The sequence below is a fragment of the Pseudonaja textilis genome, chromosome 2 (genome assembly GCF_049901715.1).
Source record: "Pseudonaja textilis isolate UNSWEBS1 chromosome 2, rPseTex1.2, whole genome shotgun sequence".
Classification (NCBI taxonomy): Eukaryota; Metazoa; Chordata; class Lepidosauria; order Squamata; family Elapidae; genus Pseudonaja; species Pseudonaja textilis.
Genome location: NC_141991.1, coordinates 203,203,189 through 203,222,799, shown reverse-complemented (window position 1 = coordinate 203,222,799; position 19,611 = coordinate 203,203,189). Strand labels below are relative to the sequence as shown.

The 19,611-nt window shown below is 37.7% G+C and overlaps 1 protein-coding gene and 1 long non-coding RNA gene across 5 annotated transcripts in view; one reads left to right on the top strand and one right to left on the bottom strand.

The window, feature by feature from the left end:
- The first annotated feature begins 239 nt into the window (after nucleotides 1–239).
- Nucleotides 240–18,362, top strand: LOC148127327 (uncharacterized). Of its 3 annotated transcripts, XR_015742220.1 has the most exons (7): nucleotides 240–715; nucleotides 2,693–2,809; nucleotides 4,704–4,768; nucleotides 8,484–8,598; nucleotides 12,729–12,806; nucleotides 14,965–15,110; nucleotides 17,619–18,362. XR_015742220.1 is itself a non-coding variant. In XM_087926883.1 (3 exons), exons 1-3 carry the CDS (start codon nucleotides 537–539, stop codon nucleotides 4,759–4,761), a joined length of 354 nt encoding a protein of 117 aa, XP_087783009.1. In that variant the 5' UTR covers nucleotides 240–536; the 3' UTR covers nucleotides 4,762–5,149. The 3 variants fall into 3 exon arrangements, 1 of the variants encoding a protein (XP_087783009.1); XR_015742221.1 differs by lacking the exons at nucleotides 240–715; nucleotides 2,693–2,809; nucleotides 4,704–4,768; nucleotides 8,484–8,598 and adding an exon at nucleotides 8,985–10,719; XM_087926883.1 differs by lacking the exons at nucleotides 8,484–8,598; nucleotides 12,729–12,806; nucleotides 14,965–15,110; nucleotides 17,619–18,362 and having other exon boundaries at nucleotides 4,704–5,149.
- The window catches only part of LOC148127326 (uncharacterized), a 54,439-nt gene continuing 40,035 nt past the window's right edge, over nucleotides 5,208–19,611 (bottom strand). Inside the window, exons 1-3 of one of the 2 annotated variants that reach the window (XR_015742224.1) lie at nucleotides 12,707–13,242; nucleotides 8,958–8,995; nucleotides 5,208–5,764 (exon numbers count right to left, since the gene is read on the bottom strand). This is a non-coding gene — a long non-coding RNA (uncharacterized LOC148127326). Of the gene's footprint in view, nucleotides 5,765–8,957; nucleotides 8,996–12,706; nucleotides 13,243–19,611 lie in introns of those variants that run through there. The other variant, XR_015742225.1, reaches the window with a different exon arrangement.

Here is a 19,611-nt window from a genome sequence, read left to right as displayed (position 1 = left end):
GTCTTTGGCCACTGGGTGCCACTCTTCTTCCTTGCCAATCATTCCTTTACAGTAGTAAAAGACCAGCAGGAACATGGAAGGATCCCACTCCAAGAATCATTCAGAAGCTGGTTCATGTGGAACTGTCCTTTTGATTTATGTCTAAAGTTGTTAGCACAATGGTACATTTAGTGTTTTCCTCCAGTATTTGTTCAGTATCACTGTGTGATGCAAATACAACATCAGAGTAACATCTGAATTCTTCAGCATACAAAGCAGTGAAGTCTGATATGATTTTTCCTAAACGCAGGGCAGCTGCCTTACTGCAACAATTCCTTCTGAAAGAAAGTTAGCACCCACTTAGAAGAATGAAATATTCTAGGAAATATTAAAAAGGTGGAATATTACACTTCCCTGGATGAGAAAAGGAGAAACATGCTCTTGGAAAGCGGCCCCCATCTTTGTTAATAGACAAAAGGCTGGGCCAGCTTATCTACAAAACAAAAGACCTTCACCCTCAGGACATAATAGGATTAACTCTCTACCTATCTCGCCCCATGGCACCTGGGAAGATTGCATCACTCAGCAAGATTCAACCAAGCCTGGGACTCAAGACAGCCTACAAAGTTACTTCTGCATGGCCCCATGGGAGTCTTACAAGCCCTTGCCACGGGATCAGGAGGAAAGTTCAAAGTCCAAGAGAGGGTATAAATCTCTCTCTGAAAAAAGAAATCAGGTATAAAAGACTTGCAAGTACAAATAATTATAATAAGGTTACTGAAATGTATTCAACAAAACTTTCACCAGTATATTGTGAAACTAACTTTTAAAAGCTAATGCTGAATCTTAATTTCTACTTCAACTTTATGATAGGGAGCTTGTTTCTCTCTGCAGACCAAGTCTAAGTCTTTCAGTTGTATAATGCTCTCTCTCTCTCTCTCTCTCTCTGTGTGTGTGTGTGTGTGTCCCTCCCCCCCCCCCAGTTAGAACTGAACTCAGATGGACATTTCCTCCATCATTTCCAAACAATAATGCTTATAGTTAGTGGTTTAGCTTTGCTTTTATCTTCTAGCATCCCTGCCTCCCAATTTGGTTCATCCATTTCAGGTCTAACTTGAAATTGCAATCCCTCTGATACTCCCTAGTATTGATCTAAATGCCTGATACATAATGCTAAGCGTGGCCTGTTTTACACATAATGCTAAGTGATATACCATGGTAAATAAACTTTTGCTTTGTTTTGTTTGCACATCCCACAAAATCAAAAATAAACCACGTTATGGTTTAGTACAATAAGTAAGCCAAATATATCTGGCTGGACTTGTGCTTAATTGTGGAGAAATGTAACATAATTTTTACCCCATAATTTTATTAAACCTAAATCCAATCTAATACTTGTTTCCCTTAGGAATGTTTTTCTATATGTGTTTCATAACTCTCAAATTCCATTCCAGTGCCAGTGATGGGATTCTACTGCTTCGGCCCAGTTCAAACGAATCGGTAGTAAAAAAAAACACCCAGCTATTTCTTTCTTTTTCCTCCTGACCATCAGCTGTTCTGATGATCAGTTGTGCTGGGATCCCCCTCACTGTCTTACTGCTTCACCCAGGAGGCTTCCCTGAGGCTCAGGAAGCAAAAAAAGGGGGGGATGTATGTGTGTGGGTGCTGCACAGCCCCCCCCCTTGCACTCCGTTTTTTGCCTTCCTGGGCCTCAGCGCAGCCTCCTGGAAGCAAAAACACACCCCAGGAGGCTTCCCTGAGGCCCAGGAGGTCAAAAATGGGGTGCGAGTGGGCAGGGAAGCCATGCCACCCAGTCACATGGCCATGCCTATCTATCCACTCCCACCTAGCCACGCCCACAGAACTGGTAGTAAAAATATTTGCATCCCACCCCTGTCCAGTGCCATTGTGAATCGCTCTGTAACTGGGATGGTCTCTAAATACTGCATCTAAAACATGCTTTTAAAAAAATGAGACATGCTACAGTACCAAGGCAATACATTTGCAGGCAACCTTTGTAGCTCTGCATGGAATTTTTCCAGAGTGCTATTTGTGACAGTATTTCATATTGTAAGCTTTTCATGCTGAGGAGTGGTTCCTGTAATAAGGTGTGATGAGCCTCCCACTAATCACATGATGCTGTAACGAGGGCTTGCAATGATGAGCAATTTGATGAGTATATTCCAAGGCCATATTCAGAAATGGCAACATATCACTGCTCTGTGACTGAAGGGACAATCTGTGCTCTCGTTCTGCTTCCCAGTCCCTCACTTCCCCTCCTAGCAGCATGCCTGAATGATTAGGAAAAGAATTTATTGTGCAGCGTTAGATATTTGGATGCCCATGTAAGTTTGCCAACAGGGACTGCTGGATGTATTTTAATGCATTCGTTGATATTTTTAACTGGTTTATGTCCTCCTTTTAAAGTACTATTGCATTTTTAATACAAAACATAGTAAACATAGTAAAATATTCGCAAATGTATGCGCAGAAAGAGTACAAGACAGGCAGAATGCTCATGATTTCTATGGGGAACATAAGCAGGTGTTTCTTTTCTTGTCCTCCTTCCCTCCCTCCCCCCTCTCTTTTTCTCTCTTTAAGACATAAACCTGATAAAAACTGAGAAGTGGGATGAAATGCTCTTTCGTTGACTGGTTTGATAGGATAGCAAATAAGCACCAACTGACTGACAATTCTCTGTGCCCTGCCTTAGTAGAGAAATGAAGCAACGATTGGCGGATGCTTTTCTGCAAGATCAAGACTTGCAGATAACATGGATTCAAGGCATCTTAATGCTTGAAGAGATCTACAGTTATGCACAACGATTCAGGTCAGTCAGTGCATTTTAAGCTAGTTTTAAATGGATCATGAAATAACCCAAAAAAACCTAATAATCAGAAAGAATCTTTACTTCTCATTCAGTACCCAGTTCCCAACCAAGAAATGCAGAAATATCCTTATTGTAGTGTAAAAGGGCAATGCCTTTATTAAACTCTTGAAAACACCCTAGCTTTCAAGATGAGAAAGTAACAATATTAAAAACATTTATTGTATTTAATTATTTTATGTTTTCATATTTGTTCCTAAAGGGTTAAATTAATGGAAGGATGGCAGACAATGTTTCTAGAATCTACACTAATAAAACAGATGGTGGCACTTATCATTGATGATGTCACAGAGAACCTCACATACATGTCACAGACACGGTCACCTCATGGATCATGTTCCATAAAACAAACACAAGAATATGATCATGCCTTGCACCACAGTAAGAACTGTGTATTCATTATATGACAAGAATAATCCTTCAAAGGTATAGAGAATGGGGTAATGATTTTCCATAAATTATTTTTTAAAAAAAAACAGTTTGGTGTAGTAGTGAAGGCACCAGTCTAGAAACTGGGAGACTGTGAGTTCCAGTCCCACTTTAGGCATGAAAATTGGCAGTATAAATTTGGGCCAGTTATTTTTTTCTTGGTCCAACCTATTTCACAGGGTTGTTGTAAGGAAACTAGGAAGACATATTAGGTATATTTGTCACCTTATTTATAAAAAATAATATAGGCAGGATAAAAATAAATAAATATAAATAAATACACAGTCATCTATCTAGCAATCAACAATATATCTAACAATTATCAAGCCATAAGGAATGACTCTTGCACAAGTTTTCAGCATTCAGAAATTCAGATAATCTGATTAGGCACTTCACTGCCTTTTGTGCCACGTGAGATGTTGCTCCCACAACTTCATACATTAATCATTCTTTTTGGGCAGCTTGTGAGAGAAAAACATGTTTGTGCTGGCTTTATTGTTTGGTGCTTCCCTGTAACCGAAAACTTTAAAAATGTACGTGGGTGACTGGCTCTGAAAAGAGACATTTGTCAGGCATGCAGAGTGTTAATGAATTATAACATTTCAAGCTGGAGCCACAGGGCCACTTGGCTTTGCCTCACAAGCATTTTGGTGTCACTCAAATTGCTCATGTGACAGCATTCGACATGAAAGGAGACAATAGGCATTGTGGAATGCACATATTATAAAATAAAAGAGACACAGTGTGGGCAAACAAAGGCTGCTTCCTGGAACACTGTGTCACAAGATTCCCAGGGCTATAGCCTTCTTGTCTCGGTCACATGGCAGGTGCACGGAACTCAGTGTACGGCTCTCTGTAGGGGATGTACCATATCAGACTAATTCCTTGGTTCGACCTGGTTGGTTCTTGCCAGGCTGGGACTGATAGACATCAGAGCTCAGCTGAAAAGTTCCATTGTGTAGTTTTCCCCTGTTTATAAACCGGTAGGGAATGAGCTCCCTAGAAGAGCTCATCCCAACGTAATGTATGCAAAACACCAAAATATATAGACACACCAGGATGTTTTCTCATGCCTAGTGATCACCCTACAAAGGTAAAAGGACTGCCAGAAGAGATATACTTTGGAGGCAGAATCAGCACATAGCATGGAAGGAAGAAAGGAGCTGAATGTTTATGCACATATGTATATAAGAAGGGAATGGTGTTTTCTCTTTAGTTTTGCTGATAGGAAGCTCAGGAAAAAGGCGACATGATGCATGTATAAAAGGAAGAGGGCCTGCATATGGATAGTTAGACACACCCTATTTAAAAGAGTACATGGTAAAATTCCCTCTTCTTTGTACCAATTAAAGGGATGATGGAGCTCTATCCTCTTTTGCATACAGCCCTGTCTCTCTTGTCTTTTTAGGTCTTCTCTGTTTGTGGATGCAGAAAAAGTGTTTGGATTCCTCATCTGGAATAAGTAGTTTGATGGTGGGTTTCTCTTTTCACATTTGAGCTTTTAAGTACTACATTTTATATTAGAGCTATTTCTTTAAAGTTGGCTAAATATGAAGAAAAAATCAAGTCATTGTTTTCTTTCAAACATTGTGACATTATATATATTCATCCCCTTCACAGAAAGAAAGAGAGCATAATTTTTACTTTCCTTTCTGCCAGATCTCCAATGAGTTGAGCACAAAAAGACAAGATGTATTTAACCTTTCTTTTCAGCCACTTGAATCTAGGACTGTGCTTTGCTACATAGTGGGAGTAATCAATGCAATTTAAGATTTTGGAATATCAAGAATAACATTGTTTTTAAAGGATTTGATTACATTCAGTGTTACAGTATTATTGTTTACATGTTGTTTTTGATTGGAGCTGCCCAGAGTTGGTTATAAGATGACTATATAAATATTTTAAATAAATAAAATAAATAAAAACTATACATAATGTTGATAATTTTTGATCTATATGCCACATTTCTGTCCCACAACCAGTTACATAAGATTATGGGACAGCACAGTTAGCAATGTGTACAACTTGAAGCAATGGGAAAACTTTAGATTTTTTTTTAGCTAAAATAAGAAATGCATATCTAAAATATTTCTGGCATTAGGTTGTTTTGGCTATTCCAACATAAATTGTTGTTCAGTTTATAAAAGGTCCTTATGATACCCATTTCTAAGACTATTAAATCACCAGTTGTAATTTTAATCTTTTCTTACTTTTTATTCATTTTAAAACCTTTACATTTGCTTTTATGTTTTATTGTAAATCACTCTGACATCTCAGAGTCTGCAAATGAATACATGGATGAATGAGTCTCTCTAATTGGCAGATTTTCCTGTGCATAAATCTTCTCAGCTCTGCACTGGGCCAGTCTCAGCTGTAGATGACTGCAATCTTGCTCAGCTGAGATGTGACTGACTGTCACTGGTTTGGTGAGCTTTCATTTACACAGCCCTTGAATTTGAACAGGCCATTCTGTTCATAGAATGAGAAAAGGAACCATTCAGACCAGGGGTGGGATTCTACTGGTTCTGACCGGTTCGGGTGAACTGGATGTTAAATTTGCATCTGGTTTGCCAAACCAGTATTTGAACCGACTAGCTGGCCCAGTCCATCCCTCCCCTCCCAGGAGTCTCCTCGTGGCCCATTTTTGATACAGGTAAGTGCAGGGTCTGTGCAGAGGCTCTGGGAGAGGGAAAAAATGACCTTCTGGAACTCTAGAAATGGGCCTGTTTCCAGCTTCTGGAGGGCCTCCAGAGCCTGGGGGAGGCCATTTTAGCCCTCCCAGAGGCCTAAGAGAAGCCTCTGAACCCTTGGGAAGGAGAAAAACGGTCCTCCCGGAAGTTCCAATAGGCCACACCCACCGTGGCCATGCCCACCCAGCAACTGGGCAGAGAACTGGTTGCTGAGATTTTTGATTCCCACCTCTGATTCAGACTTAAGTCTTGTATTTTAATGTTACTAAAATCTAAGGCATTGCTCCTAATTAGATCACTTTCTACCATGATTTAGTCTGCTTTGGGTGGTTCTTAATAGAAAAAAAGGAAAAGGAAAGTGGGTAACTCAGAGAAAGATACAAAAAGCAGAATAACAGAGTCGGAAGAGACTTTGGAGATCTTTACCCACCCACCCCTGCTCAAGCAGGAGACCCTATCCCATTTCAAACAAATGGTGGTGCAGTTTCTTTTTAAAAGCCTCTAGTGATGAAGCACCCATAACTTCTGAAGGCAAACCTTTCCACTGGTTAATTATTTCACTGTTAGGAATTTTCTCCTTCGTCCTAGGTATTCTTGATTAGTTTCCATCCATTGCTTCTTGCCCTGCCTTGCCCTGATTTCAGGCACTTTGGAGAATAGATTGACCCCCTCTTCTTTGTGGCAGCCTCTCAAATATTGGAACATGACTATCATGTTGCCCGGAGTCCTCTTTTTCACTAGATTAGATATACTCAATTCCAGCAACCGTTCTTCATGTTTTAGCCTCCAGCTCCATAATCATCTTTGTTGCTCCACTGTGCACTCTTTCCAGAGTCTCAGCATCTTTTTATATTGTGGTGACCAAAACAGTATTCCAAGTATGGTTTTACCAAGGCCTTAAAAAGTGTACTAACAGTTCATGTGATCTTGATTCTATCTCTATGTTAATGCAATCTAGGACTGCATTGTCGTTTTTGGTGGCTGCAGCACAGTGCCGGCTCATATGTAAGTGACTGTCCATTTACAATTTCAAGATCCTTCTCCCAGTTACTGCTATTGAGCTAAGTTTCAAAATTGTCAACTAGGTTAGTTAGAAACCTGTTCAATATCCCACTTGTCCAGAGTTTTTGTCCCAGTTGATGTCAGGGTAGTTAAAGTCCCTCATTACTACTGTGGTGTGTTTTCTACATATTTGAAGTAATTAACAAAAATCCATTACTTGGTTGGATGGTCTGTAGTATACATATATGGCAATGCCATTCTTTTTTTCCTTTTATATTATCTATATGTGTTGTAAGAGGCTTTTGTCCTTAGTTTTATGCATTTCTTAATAAAAGTGTAGTGATCTCTTACTTATAATGCAACTCCACCTTCTATTTTGTTCGGTCTGTTACTTTTGAACAGTTTGAATTTTTCCATCAGTACGTTCCAAATATTAGGTACATTCCAAATATTACAAGGTTTTAAATTGCTCACATTCTGCATCCATTGTCAAGCAAATGTGATAACCACTACAAGGCTAAAATATTCATGGAGCAGTATTTGCAGCATAAACTATTGGGTCAAAACTGGGGAAATGCAAGAGGGAGTTTTTTAAAAAAAATATTTTAAATCTGTTTGTTGTACCTACATATATATGCTTTTTGATATATTAAATACACACATGCATACTTTGTATACACCTTTGTGTACCTATAAACAATTGGCAATTCTTTCCTCATTCAGAGACTTATGCAGGTATGTTATCAGGGCAATTGTCTGTCAGGGCACCAACAATGCAGCCCGGGGTGAAATTCAAAATTTTCCCCTACCGGCTCTGTGGATGTGGCTGTGGACATAGCTTGGTATACTTGGTATAATAGTAATAGCAACCGGGGCTATTTTTTACCAATTCATATTGTCCCTACCACCTCTCCCGAGTTGGGCTAAGGTGGTTGAATTTCACCCCTGATTTGCAGCCTATCAGCTTTACAACTTAGACCAGGCAAGGAACTTGACTAGACGAGCTAATTCTACTTTATTGCATTAACAGAAACTTGCAAGTCTGAATGTACTTCTTCCCACCACCTCTTTAGAGAGGGGATTTTTTTTCCACTGAGCGTCTTGCTCCAGCCACATTCTTGCTTTGTGCTAAGCTGCCTTTTATCTCACCATTCCCTCATTGCCCTGTCTTTCAAGGTCATTTCTCTACTTTTGACAGGTTCTTGCTAAAAAATTCCAATCCAGACAGATTTTTCTTAAACCGGCTTAGAATTTTACCACCATCAGCATGGGACAGGAGAATCTTAAGAATGCAGCGTGGAATGGGCCCTGTGTCTATCCATCTTTCTATTTCTGCAAGAAAAAGTAGCTGTAGTACATTTTTCATATTCTGGAAGATCAAGCCTATCATAGACACTTTCTCATGTCTCTTTCAATGACTTCATTTTATTGGCAGCAGTATGGAAATGGTTCACTGTTGCTTTTTTAATGGGATGTGTTTTGATTTATTATTTTAGCCTACAGGCCTGATACTCCCTGAAGGTTTCTCATGCAAAGACTAACCAGGTCTGACCATGCTTAGTTTCTGAGCGTGGACAAGGTGAACCAGTTGCTTCTACCTCGGACTGAAAGGTAGGGGAGACTTTTTAAAAAAAATATCTGAGAAAAACAAATTGCTTTGAAATTAGGTTTCCAGGTTCAAATATTAGTATGAAAAAGAAGAGAACCAGTATGTCATAGCCATCATTTTATCTTTAAACAAAAACAAAAAACAAAAAATAGGCCTTGCCTAGAGATAAGAATTTTGGAACATGCTGTATTTATAGCCTCTTTAAAAGGCTGCTAACATACTCCTTTTTATGTCAAATATATGATGGAGCTCCTTTGAATAAAGAGTGCAATTGAAGCAAAAAAGCAGATTGGACTTTTCTTTAAGAAAATGGGAATGTAGAAATTTGATAAGTACAGAGAAATAATGTGATTGTAGTTACCTTTTCCTTCTTAACATGGAATGAAAATCACCTAATACCTAAAGAGATAAAAAGAATGTTATATTCTTCATCTATAGGTAAAGTTGTAATTGCTGATATACACTTTTTCGTATCTACTATTATAATCACCACCATCATTATTATTATTCTGTCAGTTGGAAATCTTAACCCGACAGCACTGAATTTTACCCTGCACAATTTCAGTGACAACTGCTGGTGCTATTTATAGCTAAACAGTATATTTATATGTAAGTATACTGTTTGTGTGACAAATCAGTACTAAATGAACTGGATTAGAGAAGCCTGGGCTTCTAACAGGCAGGAAAGTGAGTGTGCTCATGGCACAAACCTATTCATATAAGCTACCTATTTAGCATCTTGGCATAATTCTAAGATCCTATGATCTGCATAGGAGTAGCCAAGAATGCTGGCAAATGCCATCAGAGTGGGGAGATGTTAATGATAATGAAGACAAGGCAGGAAGAAGGCAACAACAGCTTTGCTTAAAGCACTCAAAATAGGTTTCCAGAGAGACAGAACGGTGGGAGGAGGTTACTATAGCTTATTGCCCTTCTGGCACAATGTGAGCGTATCAAAATAGAACCAGATTTCTGAAACATGGATTTTCTTCATTCAAACATGGCCCTTTGTTCAACTTGCTGTTTCATTTAATGTCTTGAAGCAAAATCTACTATCATTTTAATTAGGTAGATTTTTTTTAAAAAAAACTGACAAACATAAAGCTGAAAAGAATGGTCAGGAGAGGGTGGAAGAATGCTCTTGGAAAGGTTAGATGTAGAACCTTTTGCTACCATATTAAAGTAAAACTTTTCACTGTCATCTCTGAAAATTTATGTTTTCCCATTAAGGATGTAGCCCCTTCTATCAATGAGGAATTGTATGGAGATTCTGTATATGACTTTGACAAACAGAGAGGGTTTCAAGACTACCCTTACAATTAAATAAAATGAGACAGTCACCTCTGGTAGATTTGAATTATCATGAGAATTGTTAAGCCATTTCTTTGTTATCATTTTCAGGGAGAATAATAATGGCTTATTATTAGGTAATTGAGCAACAGTTCAGTTATTTCAGGTAGCAAAATGTCTTTATTCATGGATACAGAATTTCCATTACCTTAAGGACAAAAACAAACTTTGTGTACAATATCAAGGCCGCAATCGGAAAGTATCTGGGGCTAGACCCATTTCTATTTGATTGGTTGATTATGTGCCAGCAAGTTGTTGTCAACTTGTAGGGACACATAGATAGCCTTTTGTCCATGATAATCTCTCCCTAACCTGTTCTATCAGGTCTTCCAATGCCACTAAACTGAGTCTTGCTGCTCATCTTCCTCTTCTCTTTCCTTCCACCTTTCCCAGAATTAGAGTCTTCTCCATAAAGCTTGGTCATTGCATAATGTAACTGGTTTGAATGGGTATAAGTTCTATACCATATTTCCTACCTGATCACAGTCAATATGTGATGTAATTCCATCTGATATAATTCCTGTATTCATAAGATAAAATTTTGCCTCTTTATATTCAGAGAAACTCTGATAGAAGGTCAGAAATTTTAAGAGGTGAAATGAAGGCTTCAACCTTCTGCAAGACTTCATTTTGTCTCTTGTACACCCTATCAGAATTAAAATGCAATCTAGAAAAAGAAGAAATCAAATGCAGCCCTATGCAGTCCCATTTTTGGACCCAAAGATTCTAGGGATCTTGGATGTACAGAGGCAAATTGAAGTCTTTTTGGACAGGTGAGATAAATTATTTTTTTGTTTTAACATTTAAAATTGGGCTAGGTAAAATATTTCTGAGCTATAAGCAGTATTACAGAGGTAATGAGTTGCCCATTGTCTAGATCAGCAGGTTTGGAAAACTAGTTTGAATGCATTTTAAAGAAACTATAAGGCTTGGGAACATTTCTAGAAAGTCATTTTTTTCCTTGCAATCTTGATAAAAATTTGCCTTTTACCTTTGACATTCTTCCAAGAACAATGCAGGCAATGCCTGGACCTCACACATGAAAACAACAAACACTTGCTATAGTAAGATACAACCAAAATGTTAAGTTAAACCTCAGACCGACAAAGGACTGGTTCCTACACGAGTTCTACAAACACCAAAAAGAGTTTTGGCAATTTAAGAACTAATGGAGACTTCTTTCACCTCATGCTCTCCAGATATTTCAGAATTCACTTGCATCACAGGTATGATAAATGAGAACATAGCAGGGCATGATTGTGTATCAATCTAAGATTTGGTCTGCTGTTTCTTATTGATACATATATCACCATTAACTGGGTTCAGTAGTGGGATTCAAAAAAATTTACTACCAGTTCTGTGGGCATAGCTTGGTGAGCGTGGCTTGGTGGGCGTGGCAGGGGAAGGATACTGTAAAATCTCCATTCTGCCCCCTCCCCACTCCTGGGGGAAGGTTACTGCAAAATCCTATTCCCTCCCGACCCCACTAACCTCCTCCCAGCTCCATTCTCCTGTGCAGGGCAAAAAAAGAAGACCCAGCCAATCAGCTGGGACTTGGGAGGCAGAGAATAGATGGGGCAGGGCCAGTCAGAGGTGGTATTTGCCAGTTCTCCAAACTACTCAAAATTTCCGCTACCAATTCTCCAGAACTGGTCAGAACCTGATGAATACCACCTCTGACTGGGTTCCCATCTAATGTTAGGCCACTCACAAGCTTAAATAACCATAACACCTGCTTATAAAAGCACAAGTTGAAACTCACAGAGACTGCCGTCATACAGCATGCTGATTGAAAAACAAATAATCCTTGTATTTGAGTGCAATCTTCTATGAATGTATCATTACCATCACACCCACATGCAATGCCTGGCTGCTCTAAAGAGAAGGATCAGTTGCTTGAATCAGAAAGGAGAGCAGGGAATTTCGAATCAGAGAACTAGCAGAGCCTGGAAGTTCCTCCGTAGCCAAGGCTATCCCATGACAGATGGAAAATTGCTCATAAAATTGAGCCTGCTACCTGTTCCTGAGGCCTTTATACTGCCAGTTGGTTTCCACTAACAGGAAAACTTTCCGAAAATTTAGACAAAGATTTCTAAGCTAAAGCTTGTTTTGTTTTCTGTGAAATCGAGTGTAGGGTTTTTTTGGTTTGTTTTTTGCTGGGGTTTAGTTTTTTTAGGGACAGCTTTTCAAATATAACTCCTTAATATTGTTTCCTCCAGAAGTAAAATACTGAATTCCTTCTTCCACATTATCCTAGATTTTTGTGTGATAATAGGCTGTGATCCTATTTGTATTGGAGGCTTCTGACCTGCAATAGATTAAGTAACCCGATCGCAGGGGATTTTTTTTTTTTTTTTGCTGTGAGGGGGTTAATAAAATATTTATTGTAGTGACCTGCAGTTTGGAATGAAAACCTGTAGGCAACATCCCACCAGAAAATATTTATTTACCCCCAAAAGTGTATAAGGTAGCTCCCTGCCACAAGAAGCTTAAAATAACATTTAAAAAAAACTTCTATTACACTTTGCAGGCTAAGTTTATTTTAAGCTTGAGGTATTCTAAGCAAATGTATTTTTTCTAAGCAATTTGTCACCATAAATAACAGAGGTGCAAAAAAAAATGTACAGTAGCTTAACTATGGTGTGTGAATTTGCTTACTGTTCCTGGCACTTATGAAACAGGGCACTTCTCTGTTTCTCAGCTCACTTTTGCAAAATTGAGGGTGTTTTCACACTCTTATGATTAAGTTTCACAACTTACCTTACATGTATATTATTTGTAGAAATAGAAACAGCCATGCAGACAAACATTTTTCTCCTGCAACTGTTGTTAACCTGGATGATCAATGCGACCTTAAAAAGTAAGTAGCAGTGCTCTGGTTTAGTCACAAATATTCCCTTTCTTTTTATTTAAAGAATTCAAGGTCTACTTTCCCCATATGGTCTTCCTGTAGATTTCTGGACTGCCATAAGTTGATGGTGGCTGGAATTTCTGAGGAAAGCAGTCTTGAGACATAGGAAGCTGCCTACTTACTGTATTTTTGAAAAACTGTTGTTGAGTTCTAAAATGACTCCAGAAATATATTATTTCAGGATGTGTAAATATAAGATTCCACTTCAGTGTAGGTTTTCAAAATTTCAATTAAGAGTTGATCTATAAATTTAGTCTGAATAGCTGAATCCCCTTTGAATTATAGCATTAAATTGTCCTAGAAAGCACCAGAATCTCATCAAATTTCTGAACTGCTTTTGAATCTCTATGAAGGCATATGATGAGACACAAATTATTCAGTGCCCTGAATCAATTCACAGAATTAATTTATGGAGGTGATTCAACACAATCTCCTTCAAACTGAATTATCTGTTCAAAGTTTTGAGCATCCCAATTCCATATTCTGAAATTCTAGTCCAGCCTCATCTGTTATATGCTGAGTATAAGAACATTATTTTTCATGCAAGAACATTCAGTTGCATGTATTCCAAATTGTACCATAATCTGCAGAAAAAGAAGACAATTCCAAGGGTAAAACGTGTTTAGCATTGGAGTGGGTAGTAATGAGAAATTCACATCACACTTTAAGTAAGTACTAGATGGCACCACTCAAATCATCTCGTTAATCTTAAGAACCTTATAAAACACATTAAAATGTGATTGTAGCACAGTGGATTTTTTTTTATAACATGGTCTTCCCAACACTCTCATAATTTATTCCAAATGCCTTTGTTAAAATGGAGTGATTCATCTATTAACATTCCTAGGTTGAGCCAAAGATGGCCCTTATGTCTGTTTTTTAAAAGATATCCAATAAAGATAAAGTTTTGCACAGAATTTCCCCTTTGTGTATTATCATTTCTCAACTGGACAAAAATTATGCTGCTTTCATTCTCTATGCTAAGATTTCATTCCTTAGCATCTGGCAGGCACATGGAATTTGGTAGCTTTTTAGGTTTAAATATTTCATTATAAAATCATCTACTTTAGCTTTAGATTATTTCCATGAAATAGTAACGAAATTCTTTTTTTCTCCAGTTTCTAATTATTGGAAAATGAAAATGTATTAATATACTGGTAAATATATCACGTTATATTGCATTGTGCATCTGACAGAACTCATAGTGCAATGCATTGTCTGTTTGCTGTATTTATTTAAAACTATTTTACATATTCAATTTCTATAGCAGCCCATCTCAGTCAATGACTTTTTCACTGTTAGCAAGTTTTTGTTACTTGCTTTTAAGAATGTTACATGAAATGTGAACATTCAGACCTTAGTATGTACAGGAAAGGTTTCAATGATGAACGGATAGTGAGTTCCTTATTTATTCTTTTTATCAAGGGCATAGAGTCTCTTTTCATGTAACAATTTCCAGAGGGGAAACCTGTTATTTGTTAGAGCAGAAATAGCCATTGTGAAGTAAGTGAAAGAGTGTCTTGTGGGGCTGAAGTAACCTGTTAGTAATTTGGGGAGAGCGCCATATTTTTTCACAGATATGTGCCCAGGTATTTTTGGACAAAGAACTTGTGGTTTCTTCTTTTTCCTGTAACCATAATGAATCTCTTGGCAGAATTTCAAGGGCAGGACAACAGAGAGAAACTGATTCTTTTGGGGGGGGAACTAAAACAAACGATTAGAGTTTGTCATTGTTAAGGATAAGGTTCTTTGGGGTAAAAAACAACAACAGTTTCTTCAGGAAATTCATTTTCAAGGCATTTCAATCCTGTTCTGAATAATGAAAGTAACTTCCATCATCTTAATGGAATTTCTCTGCCTATTAATCAATAGTTCTCTGCCCACCTTTTGTTGGATTTAAACTAAATCAATCTTCAATCAAAACCAGAGCATTTATTCCCTCCCCGCACTTCTCCTTTAAATTTTTGTCCCTATTATTAACCCTGTGAGGTAGTCCAGACAAGAAACACAACCGGAAGCCCTAGCTGTAACTTTATTGTAAGATTACATTTACAGATTCTTGCAAGATTGAAAAGATCTCACCCCCTCCTCTCTTTTTACTCTATAGGAAACTAGAGTCCCTTCTGAAATGTTTCCCACATCATCTTCTTTCTAACCACTCAGTGAGCTAAGATACTTTTTGCACACTGGCTTTCCTGACTATGGTTTGCCCTCCTGTCTCTCAAGGTGATTCCCATTATTTCACCCAGATCAGTAAGTTTTTTTTTTTCACATTCTTACAGTTCAATTGTTGTTTTTGTCAGATATCCATTTATGTGGCATACCTTTTAGAACATTTTGTATGATTATAACTTCTGAATTTTGAATGACTTTAGGATTGGACTTTGGAACTAAATGTTTTAGTTGAATATTAAAAATTGAATAAATGAGCGGCATGGTGGCCGTGTGGTGAAGATCCTCACCTCCCACTCGAAAGGCTGAGAATTCAATCCTAGCCAGTGGCAGATGTTACTCTCCTAGGGCACAGAGAAAAAAAATTACTGTGCACTCCACATGGAATCAAGGACGGCATACGGCCAGTAAGCGCTTAGTCACTACAACTCTTGCCTGAATTAAGAGATTATAGAATCATAAAAAAGTTATTAAAAATTAAATAAATGTCATAATTCTCTCAAATAAGCAAAAGCAAGCCCCGCTTTCCCCTTATATCTTATTTTCACAGAATCCAGAATGATTTGGACTACCAGTTACTAGAGTAGAAAGATTTGCTATATTTTGTACATCCAAAAAAATCCATGCAAAGAGCTTCTTGATAGCAACTCCATACACTTCTACCTATATGGTCACATTAATATAAAGCACTGTAGCAATACAATCTCCACATACTTCATTCAGAGTTTAATATCCACTGTTGCTTCTAATGCAGCCTCCAGACAAAATAGGCCCTTCAGGATGGGTTTAATGTTTTGGAGTAAATGTACATGCTAAGCTGTGAGATGTTTAAAAGTAACATGCATCATGCTTCATATTTCAAAATGTGATTCATCAACTCTGTTTGCTCATGTTGCTGAATGATACTCAGGTTGTATGCCCCCAAATTCTACCCTCACAACTTCATTGGATTCAGAAGAGTCCAAGCTGGGAAATATTGCTTTTGATACACCTGACAAATTGCAGGAATTGCTGGGAGGCAGTGCTGTAAACAGCCAAGAGGGAAGTTAGTCTCAAGAAAAACCTAGCAGACATCTGAGGCTGATGAAGCTGGTGAATGTGCAAAGCAGCTGGCAGCATCAGGCAATGAAAAGATAGCTCCAGAACCTTCTTCCAGCCTTAGAGCACATTACAGAACACCAAGCAGTGCAAAGCATTCCCACCCTTGATTGCCTAAACCTGCAATAGGTACTGTTACTATTCAAGAGCAACCCTCCATTGGAAACAACCATTCTGCTTGCCAGATCTCTGTGCATTTGTCTCCTGAACTCATCGCCTAAGAAAACTCTATTCTTTGGAACCCAAATTGGCTGACAACCTACATTTGGGCTCTTTGAATTGTGATCCAATTATCTTTGTGAGTTCCCAACTTGGATTCTTACTTTTGGGACCTTTGAGGCATGTTCCCTAGGAAATGGTGGTACTTGAACACACAGCTTGTTTATTTTTGCTTGTAATTGCACCGACCTGAAGTAAAGTCTTGCAGATAAATTCTTTTATGTGCAAACAGGGAAACTGAAGTGTCTCTTCAATTCCCTTTGATATATCCATACCGTCCAATGGGAAGGGTTCACAATCACAATGGGATGGAAACCACATCATTCATATGGCTGGGGTTACTTTTGTTTTTTAGTCTTGGTACTGTATTCCTATTTTAGATTATTCCATTGCAGCTTTCATTTGTTTCTCATCATTCTTTTTTTTTTTTGAAATCAAACTTTTAATCTTTTTTATTTTTCCCTCATTGCAGGGTAATCACACAGAGAGGAAATATAATATTAAATTATTCACAGTTTCATTTGACTCTCCTTTTTTCCCCCTTGGACATGGAAGTGACTGCCCATTCATTGATGGAAGACTGTTTCAGGGGAATCAAAAAGGGGGTTTCAAGGAATATAAAAAGAGGGCATGAGGTCCACATGTAGTTTTGGGCACAAGTTACCTGTTCATAACCTTAGATTATAGCCATCTGAAACATATGTTGTGTGAGTTGGTTTTCCATTAAGAACAATGCAAAAGAGCAATACAAACCCCTCCTCTGTATCACTGAGATCCTGAGTGATCCTCATATTTGGTTCTGCCTCCCCCTCTTCTCCCCATATTTATGGAATGGACGAATCATGTATAAAGCTAATCTTAAACTATTAACCAAGACTTATTATGGTTTTTGTGCTTCTTGTGAATTCTACTGCATCTTGTAAATGCCAAGTTGGCCACTGTTCTTCATTAGTCCATCAACTTGTGGCAGCCATTCCAAGCAAACTTTATAATAAATGGAATGACTATCTGCTAGATAAATTAAATTCTTTGTTTGAACTTGCTGTAATATTTGCATTCAATGTATTTATCTAGAAATGATTGAGGAGTGGTGGTTTTTTTTTTTTTTTTGGCATCAGATTGGATCCTATTGGCATCAATTTCCTTAAAATTACATTACTATTTACAAAGCATTACTTTATACCTTTCATTTCATTCTGATATTTGTTTATCTCTTGCGTGAACCTCCTATTTTTTTATGTATTGAAAAACTGTTTTTCTGGTTCTTCCCAGGCACTGTTTATTTTGTAAGGACAAAGGGGCATTGAACAAACGCTGGCACACAGGAGTGAATAATGTTGAACTACAGTTTATGAAACTCCTGGTTTCAGACTTACAACACAAAACTTAGACAATTTTCTTTGATTCTACCTTTCCCAACTCTTGCATTGGTAATATGCCCCCTCATGAAATCTTCTGAAGAACTTGAAAACTTACCATTTCTTGTCATTTTGCTTGAGCTCAATAAAAATATTATCCAGGTTGGGGGTTTTCTGCTGACAGAACAGCATGGCTACTATTTTTTTAAACATCTTCAATTGTTATATATAATGGGAAAAACTATGTTTTTCTGATCTCACAATCAAGTGTATATTTTGACTGTTAAAAAATATGGAGAATTCCTAGGTACTTCTTGAGTTTTGTTTGTTACTATTAGATACAGTTAATACAGCACTTATCCTATGCTTTGAAGAGCACACTTATAAAATGTAATAGCAAAACAATATTGTTGATAGTGCCTTGCTGAGTTTTCTTTCTCTATTTTGACACCATAAAAATATTTTGGATTTCAGTTCCAACAATCCAGGATCAAAAATATTTCATGTCTTCTTATACATTTCATTAAAGGTGTGAATAATTTCTGTAATATTGTGTCTTGGATATTTGATTTAATGTACTGACATTTATCATTTGACAGTATTTATAAATTTTGCAATGGAAGCACATAAACAAAGTGTAATCAAAGAGGTGCATGAAATTAAGGCTGCTCAGAATAACAGGTTGGATGACTTTGGACCAGTCATTCTCTCTCTCTCTCAGCCCAACCCACCTCAGAGGGTTGTTGTGGGAAAAATAGTAAGAGAAGATGTGTGGGGCATGTTTGCCACCTTGGGTTCATATTTCTAGATAATTCCATTGATTTCCCCATGTTTCTCATATTTATTTATATCCCGCTTTTATTATTTTTTTATAAACTTGTCAAGGCAGCAAACATATATTTTTCTTCACAAATAGGAAGATTTCACTAAATCTTACCTGAAATTCAGCAAGTTTATAGAATCTGCTAGAGCAGGAGTGTCAAATTTGTGGCCCACGGGCCAGATTCGTCACGTGCTGGCCACACCCATGTCCAGTTTAACGAAGGGGGAAAAAGTCATGATATATCATGTGATGGTGCTGTGATGACGTGAGTTTGATACCCCTGTGCTAGTGGTATCAAGAATTTTTGGGAGATTAGTTTGCTAGAGGACGTAGAGATCCCAGGTACTTTTTGGTACTCATTTGAAAGGAAGACAGTGCCTATAATTCTATAAAGTGCAAATGAGGAACCTATGGTCTTTCAGTTATGTATCATTTTAACTGTAATTTCAGTTAATTTGGCTAATGCTGGGGGATAGTGGAGCCCTCCAATATAGAATTTAGAAATATTTAAAAGACTAAAGATTCGCTACTATGCTGTATACATTTAGGATTCAACAGGACATATTTCTTAGAATAAGAAATTCTAAGTGGACTTCTGAAGCCACAAAGCCAGAGGTGGTGTTCAGTAGGTTCTGACCAGTTCTGGAGACCCGATAGTGGAAATTTTGAGTAGTTTGGAGAACCAGCAAATACCACCTCTGACTGGAGATTTTACAGTATCTTTCCCCTGCCACGCCCACCAAACCACACCCACAGAACCAGTAGTAAAAAATAAATAAATCCTACCACTGCACAAAGCCCATATTAATTGATATATTGCATAATATGAAAGGGAAATAACTAAAATCAACGATTTGCTTAGCACACTAAGAAAACTGCCACTTCAAACAATCACCAGTCTTGCTCTGAAAAAAGATCGTCGATTTTTCTGTCTTTAAACAAGCATTGCTAACAGATGCGTCTTGTTCTGACCCAGGCTTTGTCAAACTTAATACAACAAAAACTGAATTTTAAAGTAAAACCTTTTTAAATGCAATGCTGGGAATTACTTGCATTCCCAATCAAAACTCATTATACACAATTC

Bases quoted from the DNA above. Each gene is read 5' to 3' on its own strand.
- LOC148127327 (XM_087926883.1), top strand. From the start codon at position 537: ATGGCACCTGGGAAGATTGCATCACTCAGCAAGATTCAACCAAGCCTG. The intron at 716-2,692 runs GTATAAAAGACT...GCCCTGCCTTAG, and splicing joins TCTCTGAAAAAAGAAATCAG to TAGAGAAATGAAGCAACGAT. The intron at 2,810-4,703 runs GTCAGTCAGTGC...TTGTCTTTTTAG, and splicing joins AGTTATGCACAACGATTCAG to GTCTTCTCTGTTTGTGGATG.